Raw genomic sequence first — 12,963 nt, 5'->3', positions numbered from 1 at the left:
GCTAGAGTCTATAGAGTTACCGAATTGGCTACCCCTTCCGGAGTTCCCGACTCTCCCACACCTTCCTGCTCCTGAAAGCTGGCACACAGCCAACTACTCCAAATCCCCTAGGAGCAAACTCAAGAAGAAGTAAGTCCAGAGAGAAGAATGCACTTGGAGACACCTGATCCTCTAGGTACAATCCTAGGATACTCACTACAAGACCGTAAACATTCAGCTCAGCTCTAACCAGTTCCCTGGTTGGACCCCCTCAACGTTAAGGGGCAACTCTGACTATGTTCTTTCACCCGTTACAATTTACAAACTTTCTCAGGAAAAGAACTTTATCTTTACCGAAAAGCAGAACTGTTCGCACAGACTATCCCCACAGAAGGAGGAGCCTGCCTGTGCCCCTCCGATCAGGCACCCACTGAACCTACGAAAAGCTAAGGCTTGGGCCTTGGTTCAACCTTTGACAAACTTTTCTTTCACACTACATATCCCGCCTCACCCATACAGAGGGGCTCCTGTAATTTGGAAAACACCCCCCCTCTCTGTATCTCTTGGAAAAGAGAGTTGTTAAAGACCCCACTTTCAGCATTCAATAAGCCGACGAGAAGGGTCATTGGTATACTTATCCCCCCCCCCTCTCCTTATTTTTCCTTCTTTCTCTCTCTCTCTCTTACATCTCCTCTGTCTTTATCTCCGTCTTCCGCTCACAAACTGCCTACTCCCACCTTCCTTACTCTAGTTTTTCTTGTCTCCTCATTTACCACTTCCACACACCCAACTGCAATAGTTGGCCAAAATCTTGTAATTTGCTCTAACTGCTTTGTTATATTTTACAGAATATTTGTCTCCGCCGCGTCTCCTCCTAAACCTGTTACCGCTCCAACAAAAGACAAACCGAGATCATGGATTTCGTGAGGGTCACGTCTTTCAATGTCCGGGGTCTCAACACGCCTCAGAAAAGGTATAGTATCTCCCAACTTATTAAAAAATACGAGTCAAAGATTTTATTACTACAGGAGACACATTTTAAACTAGACAAATGCCCATGCTTACCAGGGAGAGCTTTCACCCAGGCCTACCATAACCCGCATCCGACCTCCGCCTCCAAGGGGGTCTCTACTATGTTCCACAAATCTATAGACTTTAACCTCAAGGCCAAATACTCAGATGAGTTAGGAAGAGCACTATTTTTGAAAGGTACTATTAATAATACTAAATTAACGATAGCTAACTTATATGCACCCAATGCTAACCAAGTAAATTGGTTGGCAAGTCAGTTGAATATACTAAAAGAGTTTGCAGAGGGTCCTATCATCATAGGCGGGGACTTAAATACTTCACTAAATCCCCTTCTAGATTCCTCGATGGGAAGATCTTGGATCCCACAGATTAAAAAACTCAATAAAACCCTTCAGGACCTGGGAGTCGTGGACACATGGTGAGCTGTAAATCCCTTAACAAAAGACTACACCCACTACTCCCAAGTACACGACTCATACCAGAGGCTAGATTATATTCTAATCTCCCATAATATGCTAACAAAGGTCGAAAAAACAAAAATAGAGGCAATTACCATCTCCGATCACGCGCCCATTCATGCAGATATCAATATCAAAGGGGATGGCCCCAGAGAATGGATCTGGAAGCTTAACACCTCATTGCTCGATCCAGAAACAGATAGCGCATATATATCTAAAATGCTAACAGAATATTTTCAATTTAACACCGTAGGAGAAGTGCAGTTTCCCATGATATGGGAAGCACACAAGGCCTACATAAGAGGCTTACTAATCTCACTGGGAGCAAGGGTTAAAAAACAACAACAAGCAGAAATAGATAACCTCTTAATAAAAATAGCGAAATTAGAGCAGTTATCCAAATTGTCACAAGCCTCAGATAAACTGGGAGAACTAAAGGAGCTGAGACGCACCCTTAAATGCCTCCTAGAATCCAGACAATAAAAGACACATATATTTTAAACACATTGCATACGCCCATGGCAACAAAGGGAGCAAATTTACATCATCCCTAATTAAAAAAGCGAAAACTAAGAACCTCATTACAGCAATCAAAGACAGTGAAGGCAAAGTAGCAACTTCTCAGGAAATTGCAGAGTGCTTTCAGCGGTTCTACGCAAACCTGTATGATCTTAAAAGACTGAATCCTCTCAGAGAACAAGAGAGCAATGAAGAACAAATAAAAAGATTCCTAAACTCTATCAAATTGCCAACACTAGGAGAGAGTGAAGCCAACTCCCTACTCAAACCTATCTCATTACAAGAAGTAGAGGAAATAATAATGCAGAGTCCCGAGGGGAAAAGTCCTGGCCCGGACGGCCTCTCATTAAGATACTACAAAGCCTTTAAAGAGATTCTAGCCCCGAAATTAAAAGATCTCTTTGACGCACTTATGTCAGGGAACCCCCTGCCAAAACAAGCGCAAGAAGCGCACATTACGCTTATATATAAAGAAAAAAAGGACCCTCAACTATGCAGCAGTTACAGGCCTATATCTTTAATTAATTTAGATATTAAATTTTGGGCAAAACTCCTGGCAAGAAAATTAGAGGATCTGATACCATCCCTAGTAAACAAAGAACAAACGGGCTTTGTCAAAGGCAGAGAAAACAGTTATAGATTACTACACTCAATTAAATACGCCCAAACCCACAGAATTCCGCTAGTGTTGAGTACAGACGCCGAAAAGGCGTTCGATAGGGTGAACTGGAGCTATATGAAAAATGTCTTGGCCCATTTTAATTCCCCCCCCCCCCCCATATTCATCTCGGCAATCCTGTCACTATACAAAGAACCCTATGCTAGACTAAAAATTAACAATATATTATCCCCTCCTTTTGACATAAAAAATGGGACCAGACAGGGCTGCCCACTCTCTCCGACCCTGTTCATCCTAACTATGGAACCCCTCTTACAAGGAGTAAGAATGAACTCAAACATACACGGGCTCAAAATAGGCACAAAGACCTTAAACACGGCTGCTTTCGCAGACGATGTCATGTTCGTTATATCCGAACCTGAAACGGGCATCCCGAACCTGACGTCTTTGTTAGAAACCTTTGGATCTGTGTCTAATTTTAAAATTAACTTTGCAAAATCCACCATCTTAAATGTTTCACTGCCCCCAGTAAGACGTGACTCTCTTAGCTCCGGTTAACCCTTCGTATGGTCAAACACCTCAGTAGATTATCTAGGGGTCACAATTACAAAAAAGATTGAAGACCTATATTCCCAAAATTTCATACCGCTACTAACACAGGTTAAACACCTTCTTCAGACATATGATCTCCCGTTCATCTCATGGATCGCCAGGAAAAATATATTAAATTCTTACATTCTCCCAAAGATCCTATACAAACTTAGAATGCTCCCGATTGCCCCCCCCCCTCCCCCAGGCCTTCTTTAAGGCTCTCCGTTCAGCATTTAATGGATACACATGGAGACAGAGAAGACCCCGCCTGGCATACAGCCTCATGATTAGAAAGAAGGAAGAGGGGGGGGTTGGCTTGCCATGTGTCCATGACTTCTACTTAGCAACACACTTAAACTATTGGCTAGAACTTAACTCCCCCAAGAAAGACGATATACTATACCTGCTGGCGTCGGGCTCGCACGGAGACACCCTATAAGAAGACTTATGGTATCCCAACAAAAACCTCTACAGGTCAAAAAAATTTAACCCCTTAATAAGAGGACCCTGCGAAGTTTGGGACAAACTGAAAATGTCCTTAGCACCAGACTAGAGATGAGCGAACGTGTTCTTCCGAGCTTGATATTCGTGCGAATATTAGGGTGTTCGGTATGTTCGTTATCCGTAACGAACACCATGCGGTGTCCGGGTTACTTAAACTTTCTTCCCTGAGACGTTAGCGCTTTTTTCTGGCCAATTGAAAGACAGGGAAGGCATTACAACTTCCCCCTGCAACGTTTAAGCCCTATACCACCCCCCTGCTGTGAGTGGCTGGGGAGATAAGGTGTCACCCGAACATAAAAGTCGGCCCCTCCCGCGGTTCGCTATGGATGCATTCTATATGCGCTCAATGGGGCCAGCGGCAGCAGCGCTGACCCCATTGAGAACATATAGAAGACAAATCCTTCTTCTCTGGCACAGCTGTAACAGCTGTAGCAGAGAAGAACGATGTTTGCCCATTGAATTCAATGGAACCGGCAATACAGCCGACTCCACTGAATGCAATGGGCTGCCGGCGATCGCAGGATGAATGGTCGGAAAGGGGTTAAATATATAACCCCTTTCCTGCAATTCATCCAGAAATGTGTTACACTAAAAATATATACCGGCGTATAAGGCGACGGGGCGTATAAGACGACCCCCCAACTGTCACCTTATACGCCGGTAATACAGTGGAGCAAAGAATAAAAAGCATTACTTACGTTTTTAGATGATCTGCGGCGCTCCTGCAGGCTGTCGCTCCCTCCTGGTCCACGGCAGAGTATTGCTTTCTCCACGAAAGACTTTAAATCCCTGCCTCCAGAAGCACACGTGCCTTCAGCCAATCACAGCCAATGACAATGATGTCATTGAATGGCTGTGATTGGCTGTGTTTCTGGAGGCGGGGATTTCAAGCCTTGAAATCCCCGCCTCCAGAAACACAGCCAATCACAGCCATTCAATGACATCATTGTCATTGGCTGTGATTGGCTGAAGGCACGTGTCTTTCTGGAGGCAGGGATTTAAAGCCTTTCATAGAGAAAGCTTGTCTGCCGTGGATTAGGAGGGAGTGACAGCCTGCAGGAGCGCCGCAGATCATCTAAAAACGTAAGTAATGCTTTTTATTCTTTGCTCCACTGTATTGCCGGCGTATAAGGTGACAGTTGGGGGGTTGTCTTATACGCCCCGTCGCCTTATACGCCGGTATATATTTTTAGTGTATCACATTTCTGGATGAATTGCAGGAAAGGGGTTATATATTTAACCCCTTTCCGACCATTCATCCTGCGATCGCGGGCAGCCCATTGCATTCAGTGGAACATGCTGTATTGCCGCTCCATTGAATTCAATGGGCAAACATCGTTCTTCTCTGCTACAGCTGTTACAGCTGTGCCAGAGGAGGACGATCTTTATGCTGACAGTGGGGGGGGGGGGGGGGGCACTCTTGCCGCTATTGTGGCTTAATAGTGGGACCTGTGAACTTGAGATGCAGCCCACCATGTAGCCCCTCGCCTGCCCTATCCGTCACTGTGTCATTCCCATCACTTTCTTGAATTGCCCAGATTTTCACACATGAAAACCTTAGCGAGCATCGGCGAAATACAAAAATGTTCTGGTCGCCCATTGACTTCAATGGGGTTCGTTGTTCGAAACGAACCCTCGAGCATCGCGGGAAGTTCGTTCCGAATAACGAACACCCGAACATTTTGGTGTTCGCTCATCTCTACACCAGACCCCTCCCACGTATCTCCGCTGAACACCATTAACAAATTATTAGGGAGACCGACCGACGGCCCAGTGAGAAGCCTCTGGAAGGCCTTTGCCCCGCTAAAAATAAAAGACCTCCAGACACACACCCACAAAAAAAGCTTCCGACATCGCATCAATATTGACCTCCATTGACCTCCAATCTCCTTCCTACAAAAGGCACACATAACTAATGTATTTGAAGAATTTAAGAAAAAACACAGATCCACCAGACCAGAAACCCCTTTTGAAAAACTACTCAGTCAAGACCCCCCTAAAAATAAAAATAAAATAATCACCTACTTACGCAAAAAGATTATAGCGCCACCCGACCACTATAAACCCACTTTCCTTAAATCATGGGAAAAAAACTAAACATGTCACTCTCTTCCTCTGACGTTAAGATAATTCTACAAACCACCTTCGGTCATTCACCTTGCATATTACTACAAGAAAGCCACTACAAGTTCCTCGTTAGGTGGTATAAAACCCCACAATGGCTCTATGCCTATAAACTTGCATCGCATGACAGATGCTGGAGGTGCAACTCTGGAGTAGGTTCCTTCAAACGCATTTGGTGGGACTGCTCTGAAATAGTAGCTTTTTGGTCAGAGGTCGAGAGAGTCATACAGCAACTAAAACCGGGACTCAAGTTAACAGAGGAAATGATATTCCTATGGAAACCCTCCTCTACCTTTCACCCACTAAAAGATAAGCTAATTGCATTCCTAATAGATGCAGCAAAAGCCCTTATACCCACCCTCTGGCTCCAAAAAACTCCACCCACTCTAACCCAATGGAAATTGAAAGTAGACTCAATTTGCAACATGGAAGAACTTTCAAGCTGGAACAAAGGAACACACAACAAATTTGCTGAGGTGTGGGCCCCTTGGAGGCGGACTGTCTAGACCGGTAAGGCATGGAGGCCCCAGGAATCATAAATAGATCAGGAATAATCTAACTACAGAAGAGTAAGACCCCTCCCCCCCTTTCCGCCATTTCTGGCAAGGAGACCCCGGAGACTGAAACTAGAACCAAAATCTGAGACCAGTCGTATCTCTATTACGGGCGAAGAAGCAGATACAGACTAAAACTCGGACTGTAGTGGACCAAGATGTTGGAGGAGCGGACGCGGCAGAGACCAGCAGTATGTTATTCAAGAATCCATCCACTGCACCCCCCCACACACCATCCCGTACCCCTCCCCCCCCCCTTTTCCCCCCTAAGTTTATGTTTCTTCTCAAGTTTAAGGCGCAGTCATCCTCACAGGGTGCTCAAACCGTGTTGATCTGCCACGAGTATGCACAAGAAGCCCACCCAAGAAGCTCTTTAGAGCCTGCATCCTCAAGCTAATGTAGATTATACGACTCCGTACAGTAGATGATGTTGTGGTTTTGACTCCCTGTGAGGAGAATGATTGTGTAATATGTTTACATTTGATATTAACCTGTTCTAATCTGAAAATTCCCAAAAAATTGGATTTAAAAAAAAAAAAGAATATCACCAGCATGAATATGGCCTTTGGGCGGCCTCACAAGGGTGTATTCACATAGGAAATTTTTGTTCATGCAATATGCAGTTAACTGATTGATATCAATGGGATCATTCTCACGGCTCTTTTCTGCGAATGCATTTTGTGAGTGAAAAAAAAAAAAACATGACATGCTCTATTTTGGTGCACACTTCTGCCACAAAGGTCCCTATAGAAGACTGGAAGTGGGAAAATATGCACATGTGCATACCTGCAAACACCGGTACCGGCTAATTAGCCTTTTAAATCAGGACAAGAGCGGTTCCATCGCCCATGTGAACGAGTAATGCCTGTGCAAAAACACACAGGTCTTGAACTTGATGCAAGAAGACTCCTTCACTGCACAAACATACTGCACAGGAGCGAGCGTTTTTGTGCTTACGCTCATCTGCAGCAGCCCTTATTCAGGATAACAGAGGAAAGAAGAGACGATTGAAACATATGAGAGGTGCCACTACAGTGGCATAGCAATGTCAGGTGGTGCCTGGTGTGGAGCATTTTTTGTCGCCCCCTTAGTGATAGCACCTGCCGCACCCCCCTTCCTATGCCACTACATCCAGAGACCCAAAAATGTGCTAAAAATCCACTTTATTTCATATAACTACGGTTGGTGGGCCACCACCAGTCAACGCCTGACTATCAATTATAGCTGGAAATCTCCTTTAATCCAAATGGTTCCTCGTGAAAATCCATTAGAGGGTCAGACAACATTTACAAGTTTTTTACTATCTGATGATCGCTTGTCAGAATCAGTGCTTCCAACTGAAACTGTCAAATGCATCCTTAAACAAGCCTGTAAGCTCCTCCCCTTGGTCTTGTTCAGAGATAGTTTTACAACTGCACAACCCCTTTAAGTAGCATCAGAAATTATCTCCCACCCTTGCTGAATCTTCAGACATGCTTATGGGGCTGTTGTTGTTGATGATCATTGGCAGTGTTACGGCACTCTGACCCCCCCCCCCCCCCCCCCGAGCGCCTGGTGGGGTGCCCTGAACTTACCGCACCCCACTGTCCCTGCCTACTTGCCTCGACCTGGCTAACCCCAGGTGGACAACTGGACGGCGGTCCCTACCCTGGCTAGGGACTTGGCGACTGCACTAGATGTACCTAACTAACAGGGGACAGAGTACCGACAAGGAAAGGCAGATGGAGTGACCAAACAGAAAATACTGGAAAAGGAAGCTGATGAGCAAACTAGGGTACTGATTGAGAAGAACTGCAGACAGGACTAACTAGGAGCTGACAGAACCAATAACTGGCGGTGAGCTCAGGTCACTTCCAGCCTTATGACCACAGGACTCCGCCCAGGGGCGGAGGGGGGAAGAGCCAACTCCCCCACTACTGCACAAGAGAGGTGGAGGCATGCAGCCGACACCCTACGGGCAGACACGCCCACGCTGCCGCCCACCAGCCGGCCCCTGTCGCCGGAGAGGCCCTGATGTCAGAGCTCCAGGACGCTGGAGCCGAAGTCGGGGTGGCGCACGCTGACCGGGGGACCCCGCGCCGCCTTGCACGGCAACATTACCCCCCCTCTGACGGGGTACCTCTGGGCCCCCGGAAACCCGACCAGGCTTATCCGGAAAACGACGGTGAAAACGCCGTACCAACACGGGAGTGTGAACTTCCCGTGCAGCCACCCAGGAATGGTCTTCAGGACCAAAACCCTTCCAAGCCACCAGATATTGCAAGGTCCCCCATCGCAGATGAGAATCCAGGATTTCCTGAACCTCATACTCGACCTCGCCCCGCACCGCCGAGAATGCCCTTTTGAGATGATCGAACACCTCCAGGGCCTCAGGTGACCATCGTACCCCCTTCCTGGTAAGGTCGGTCAATGGTTGAGCGATGATCGAGTAGTTTCTAATGAACTTGCGATAGAAATACGCAAAACCTAAGAACCATTAGAGTGCTTTCAGATTACCTGGTCGGACCCACTGGGAGATAGTTGCCACCTTATCCGACTCCATTTGCACGGAAGTCGGAGAAATTACGTACCCTAGAAAAGACACTTGTTGAGTGCCAAACAGACATTTTTCCAATTTGACAAACAGCTGGTACTCACGTAACCGGGTTAGTACCAACCTAAGGTGCTGCACATGAGAGTCCCAGTCAGGAGAATATACCAGGATGTCGTCGAGGTAGATGACTAAAAACACCCCCAGGACGTCGTGAAAGACCGCATTCATAAACCCCTGGAAGACCGCAGGGGCATTACAAAGGCCAAATGGCATCACAAGACATTCAAAGTGTCCCAACGGGGTATTGAATGCAGTCTTCCACTTATCCCCCTCGCGGATACGGATCAAATTATAAGCCCCTCTTAAATCTAGTGTAGAAAACCAGTGGGCTCCACCACCTGATTCAGGAGGTCAGGAATCAGAGGCAGAGAGCACTGGTTCTTGACTGTGATCTGATTCAAGGCCCGATAATCTACACAAGGCCTCAATGTCCCATCCTTCTTCTCGACAAAGAAGAGACCCGCCCCAGCAGGGGAACGGGATGGCCTAATATGATGTTTGGCCAGGGACTCCGTAATATAGACATTGAGAGCTTCGTGCTTCCACCTGGATAAGTTAAAAATGGCTCCCTTAGGGATGGGCTTATTTGGAATAAGGTCTATCCCACAATCCCACTCTCTGTGAGGAGGCAGGGTCTCTGACAGGCTTTTGGAAAACACATCCCGGAAGTCAGACAAGTATTCCGGAATGAGCGCGGTATCTACTGAGCAGAGAGGAAGGGGAGCAAGATGGCTATGGCAGGATGGTCCCCAATGAGTCAGTTCCCGGGTGGCCCAATCGAATTGGGGGTTGTGCAACGCCAACCACGGCATCCCTAGTACCATGTCTACCGACATTTTCTCCATCACCAGGAATGATAGTTCTTCCGAGTGGAGAATCCCCACCGTGAACTGTAACACTGGGGTCTTCCATCGTACCAGGCCCGTAGCAAGAGGGGTAGCATCAATGCTAGCAAAACGAATTGGCGTCTTCAGCGCCACCAATTCAGCCATCAGGGGTCTAACGAAACACAGGCTTATCAGGTTAGTGGCCGCTCCGGAATCAATAAACGCCTGCCCTGGTCGGGAAAAATTCCGGAATCTAACCTGACAAGGTACCAGAAGCTTAGGAAGTACCTGAAGTCCTAGACGATCCTCCCTACAATCGCCTAGGACTCGGGGTTTTCCACCGGTTCCGACTGCGAGCGCTGAAGCCTCAGGGGGCAGGTTATCACCCGTTGTCCAGCTTTCCCGCAGTAGAGGCAGAGATGATGCAACAATCGAATCCGGCGTCGCTCTTTGGGGTCCAGTGGGTCCACCTCCATGGGCTCGGGAACCGAGACTGGTAAGGAAGAAGAGGGAACAGGACAACCGACCTCCCCGACTCTACGGGCCTGTCTATCTTGCTTCCTAGACCTGAGCCTCCTATCTGCCTTCACCGCTAGCTCCATAGCCTCCTTTAAGGACCCGGGAACGGGATGGGAAATCAACAGGTCTTTTACCGCGTCCGAGAGGCCCTGCAGGAAAACGTCTTTCAGAGCGCTATCGTTCCATGCCGTATCACCCGCATAGCGTCTGAAGTTGGAGCAATAATCCTCCACACAAAGCGACCCCTGATGTAACGCCAACAACCGAGAAACTGCCAACCCCGCTCGGTCCGGTTCATCGAAGATACCCCTGAGTTCCTGAAAAAAGTAGTCCACAGACTGCAGGCAGGGGGAACCCTCGGGAATGGAAAAAGCCCAAGTCTGGGCAAGCCCCGCAGCAGGGACATTATAAGCCTGACCCTCTGGGCCTCCGACCCGGAGGAACGGGGACGTATCCGAAAAAAACAAGCTGCAAGCTTGTTGGAAAACAAAAAAATTGTTCCTCTCCCCAGAAAACACCTCGGGAAGAGGGCACTTGGGGTCTGGACTGGTCGAGGCGTCCGGACCCTGCGACAACCCCTGCTGCTCCTGGGCTGCCATACGAGCGCATAAATCCTGGACCACCGGCACCAGGGCTTGCAGCTGGTTCGCGAGGGAGCTGATCGCCTCCATAGAAAACAGTTTTAAGGGCCAGTTATTATGTTACGGCACTCTGACCCCCCCGAGCGCCTGGTGGGGTGCCCTGTACTTACCGCACCCCACTGTCCCTGCCTACTTGCCTCGACCTGGCTAACCCCAGGCGGACAACTGGACGGCGGTCCCTACCCTGGCTAGGGACTTGGCGACTGTACAAGATGTACCTAACTAACGGGGGGCAGAGTACCGACAAGGAAAGGCAGATGGAGTGACCAAACAGAAAATACTGAGCACAAGGCAAAGCTGGAAAAGGAAGCTGACGAGCAAACTAGGGTACTGACTGAGAAGAACTGCAGACAGGACTAACTAGGAGCTGACAGAACCAATAACTGGCGGTGAGCTCAGGTCACTTCCAGCCTTATGACCACAGGACTCCGCCCAGGGGCGGAGGGGGGAAGAGCCAACTCCCCCACTACTGCACAAGAGAGGTGGAGGCATGCAGCCGACACCCTACGGGCAGACACGCCCACGCTGCCGCCCACCAGCCGGCCCCTGTCGCCGGAGAGGCCCTGATGTCAGAGCTCCAGGACGCTGGAGCCGAAGTCGGGGTGGCGCACGCTGACCGGGGGACCCCGCGCCGCCTTGCACGGCAACATTACCCCCCCTCTGACGGGGGACCTCTGGGCCCCCGGAAACCCGACCAGGCTTATCCGGAAAACGACGGTGAAAACGCCGTACCAACACGGGAGTGTGAACTTCCCGTGCAGCCACCCAGGAATGGTCTTCAGGACCAAAACCCTTCCAAGCCACCAGATATTGCAAGGTCCCCCATCGCAGATGAGAATCCAGGATTTCCTGAACCTCATACTCGACCTCGCCCCGCACCGCCGAGAATGCCCTTTTGAGATGATCGAACACCTCCAGGGCCTCAGGTGACCATCGTACCCCCTTCCTGGTAAGGTCGGTCAATGGTTGAGCGATGATCGAGTAGTTTCTAATGAACTTGCGATAGAAATACGCAAAACCTAAGAACCATTGGAGTGCTTTCAGATTACCTGGTCGGACCCACTGGGAGATAGTTGCCACCTTATCCGACTCCATTTGCACGGAAGTCGGAGAAATTACGTACCCTAGAAAAGACACTTGTTGAGTGCCAAACAGACATTTTTCCAATTTGACAAACAGCTGGTACTCACGTAACCGGGTTAGTACCAACCTAAGGTGCTGCACATGAGAGTCCCAGTCAGGAGAATATACCAGGATGTCGTCGAGGTAGATGACTAAAAACACCCCCAGGACGTCGTGAAAGACCGCATTCATAAACCCCTGGAAGACCGCAGGGGCATTACAAAGGCCAAATGGCATCACAAGACATTCAAAGTGTCCCAACGGGGTATTGAATGCAGTCTTCCACTCATCCCCCTCGCGGATACGGATCAAATTATAAGCCCCTCTTAAATCTAGTGTAGAAAACCAGTGGGCTCCACCACCTGATTCAGGAGGTCAGGAATCAGAGGCAGAGAGCACTGGTTCTTGACTGTGATCTGATTCAAGGCCCGATAATCTACACAAGGCCTCAATGTCCCATCCTTCTTCTCGACAAAGAAGAGACCCGCCCCAGCAGGGGAACAGGATGGCCTAATATGATGTTTGGCCAGGGACTCCGTAATATAGACATTGAGAGCTTCGTGCTTCCACCTGGATAAGTTAAAAATGGCTCCCTTAGGGATGGGCTTATTTGGAATAAGGTCTATCCCACAATCCCACTCTCTGTGAGGAGGCAGGGTCTCTGACAGGCTTTTGGAAAACACATCCCGGAAGTCAGACAAGTATTCCGGAATGAGCGCGGTATCTACTGAGCAGAGAGGAAGGGGAGCAAGATGGCTATGGCAGGATGGTCCCCAATGAGTCAGTTCCCGGGTGGCCCAATCGAATTGGGGGTTGTGCAACGCCAACCACGGCATCCCTAGTACCATGTCTACCGACATTTTCTCCATCACCAGGAATGA

General features: G+C 48.6%; 1 protein-coding gene across 1 annotated transcript in view; it reads right to left on the bottom strand.

Annotated features, from left to right (window-relative positions):
• The window catches only part of LOC136573457 (vomeronasal type-2 receptor 26-like), a 79,797-nt gene extending 67,742 nt beyond the window's left edge, over positions 1-12,055 (bottom strand). The window contains exons 1-2 of the mRNA XM_066574747.1: positions 11,693-12,055; positions 8,560-8,823 (exon numbers count right to left, since the gene is read on the bottom strand). Of these exons, the coding sequence (XP_066430844.1) occupies positions 8,560-8,823; positions 11,693-12,055 (627 nt within the window). The remainder of the gene's footprint in view (positions 1-8,559; positions 8,824-11,692) is intronic.
• Positions 12,056-12,963: the final 908 nt, after the last annotated feature.

Source organism: Eleutherodactylus coqui, chromosome 7 (genome assembly GCF_035609145.1).
Source record: "Eleutherodactylus coqui strain aEleCoq1 chromosome 7, aEleCoq1.hap1, whole genome shotgun sequence".
Lineage (NCBI taxonomy): Eukaryota > Metazoa > Chordata > Amphibia > Anura > Eleutherodactylidae > Eleutherodactylus > Eleutherodactylus coqui.
The sequence above is the reverse complement of the archived record's forward strand: the minus strand, read 5'-3'. Positions and strand labels throughout refer to the sequence as shown.